The sequence below is a fragment of the Echinococcus granulosus genome (assembly GCF_000524195.1).
Source record: "Echinococcus granulosus chromosome Unknown EG_S00022, whole genome shotgun sequence".
Taxonomy (NCBI): Eukaryota; Metazoa; Platyhelminthes; class Cestoda; order Cyclophyllidea; family Taeniidae; genus Echinococcus; species Echinococcus granulosus.
In genome coordinates this window covers 754,105-756,529 of record NW_020170402.1, presented here as the reverse complement: position 1 = coordinate 756,529, position 2,425 = coordinate 754,105, and the positions used below count along the sequence as shown (strand labels likewise).

At 41.2% G+C, this 2,425-nt stretch overlaps 1 protein-coding gene across 1 annotated transcript in view; it reads right to left on the bottom strand. All coding sequences in view use genetic code 11, as the record gives it.

Moving 5' to 3' along the window:
* Positions 1 to 2,425, bottom strand: part of EGR_03930 (hypothetical protein) — a gene marked incomplete at both ends in the record, with an annotated part of 14,859 nt that overhangs the window by 7,856 nt on the left and 4,578 nt on the right. The window contains 3 exons of the mRNA XM_024493179.1: positions 381 to 428; positions 1,805 to 1,863; positions 2,272 to 2,312. Coding sequence (XP_024352451.1) covers positions 381 to 428; positions 1,805 to 1,863; positions 2,272 to 2,312 — 148 coding nt within the window. The remainder of the gene's footprint in view (positions 1 to 380; positions 429 to 1,804; positions 1,864 to 2,271; positions 2,313 to 2,425) is intronic.

Here is a 2,425-nt window from a genome sequence, read left to right as displayed (position 1 = left end):
CAGTTAAACATACACATAAATACCCTAAATCTAAATAAACATCTAACCACAATGGTCAGTGCAGTTACTTTTTTATTGGTACGGCACCAGAGGATTACAATTAATGAATCGAGTGAGGAATTAGGACTAGAAAAATATACTTAGTTTGTAAATTTGCATGTTTTGCATGAGATTACAAAATGTTACTTCAAACTGTAGTTGTTATTGATGCTAAAATGTGACAGCGGCAGCACCATATGACCTAGTTTTTATTACATGTTAAGTCAATTATTAAACATGATATCGCCGATAAAACATTAACTTCTGTTAAGGCGTTTTGTAGTAAGGGTGTTGTCAGCCAACTTGGCACAAAAAGGTGCACCAAGATGGCGAGATTTTACCTGGGTGAATGCCTCAACGTTCAAAATTGTTGCCTGAGATATCTTAACCTGAAATAAGAAGATTTTTCAAATTCAGATCTGAGATCTGAATGGCGCTGATATAACCCAGAAAACCTAACACTTCAAACTAGGAATTAAAAAAGGGGATGATTCCATCGGTACATTTAACCAAGTACCTTGAGATGCTAAGCGGTTTTACCGTAAAATCCGAGGGGACTAGACAAGCACTCTCAGTTCGTCCAGGCCTGGACAGTGAATGTCACTTAGAGGTCAAGATTGAGCAAACGGTCTCTTAACAGACTCAACCAACAACACCTGGCGCCGACTCCTTGATGGTACAGAGCCATTAGATCCGCTCAGTGGAGTGGGGCCTAATGTTAGACTTTAAAATATCGATAATCCTGTCCTCAAACACTTTTGGAAAAAGGCGTTATAAGTATGGAAACTACTACTACTAGCAGAGTTGCTTGCAGCCATCGTGGAGACGAAAAAATCGGCTTAATAAGATACCCTACGATAAACTACCAAATCATTTAAGGGTATTACCTACCTTGATTATGATCATGACTTAACAGGAAGGTACCTTCAGCAACCGAGTCTTCCTTGAAGACTGTGTGAGGCGGTACCACCTAAATGAAATGTTGATGACGCTGTACAGAAGGTATGACTTGAACAAAACACAGCGTCACCAAGATTGAAACCGAGATCTTTGGCGACCGATTAGCCTGCGTTATTAAATGATCAATTAAAACAAGCGCTGCTGTTGCGGCACGACTCATGCTACCGTCAATACTGGTAAGTTAAATTAGCAAAATTTCTGATGGGATCAAATGCGAATGGCCTACCGGATATTTAGTCACAAGACTGGAGAGATAGACCCGTGGCATACACATTTTTGCTCACTCAATTCACTCGTCTCACCGATCCTTTTGGCCCCCCGTTTTGTGCTTTTGAAGCAGCGAAGTAATCCTACCACTGGAAGTGCGCAGTTAGCAGCCTCTCGCTTATCACTTGTGTCTATCTCTTCGCTTAACCCCTTGAAAGACCTTGGGCTCCCCTACCCACCCGCCCTCCCCTGTCTACCGATGTTTGTTCCACTCATCTGTACGCACAATCGACATGGAATTAACTTTTTAATTTTATCATCATTTACTGTGATCCCTAGATAGATAGCCTGTACGTAGGTACGTACGCAAGGTCTTTTTGCCGTAGTCACAACAACACAACCCCCATCCTCGCACGTAGCAACTATATGGTGGGGTAAGTTGTGTCTCACCTTATTTACATTGCTGCTTGCCATCGATCGATGGTTCAGCCCCCTGATTGGTGCGTCCTGGGCGAAAACCGGGTTAGTGCGTCGATATTTCGGGTGAGTTTTTTCTTGGTTAATTAGGCACATTTTTCAGAGTGCATTTTTAACAAACCTTAGTGACAGCGTACCGATTTCTTTTTCTGCTCCCACTGACTGCCCCATTTAATATCTCTACAAATAATTAGATCATTTTACATTTAATTACGGCAATAATTTTTAATTATTTGAATGTAGCACCCCGAGACTTCCCTAAAGACGAAAGAGGACCTAATATTCGGGCAAGGTAGGGCTTGGGGCGCTGCTAGCATGGCCCAGAGGCCAGCCCATCCGGAGAAGATACAAAGGCAGAGCACCTAAGTGCACCCCTTCTTAAAACCAAGAGTCAAACATGCAATCAGAGTAGTGCATGAATATCAGCTTTATTATCGGCTTGATATTACCAATGATAGGGCTGTTAATGCTGGAATGAGTTCGTAGTGCACATTTTTGAATAGATGGTTATCTGATGAAAGTGTACGGGATCTCAAGGTTATTTTTATTATCCCTTTACGCCCGTGAAGTGGAACCTTGATCTTTTACCTATTTTATGATCATATTGTTCCACAAATGCTCGTTTTTTTCTAGGCAGAGTATTTATTGTTATACACCCCATAAATTAGTAAGCTTGATGATAAGGGTACAACCTGGTAATAAAACACACTTGATATAATGATTTAAGCAATATTTTACGTTG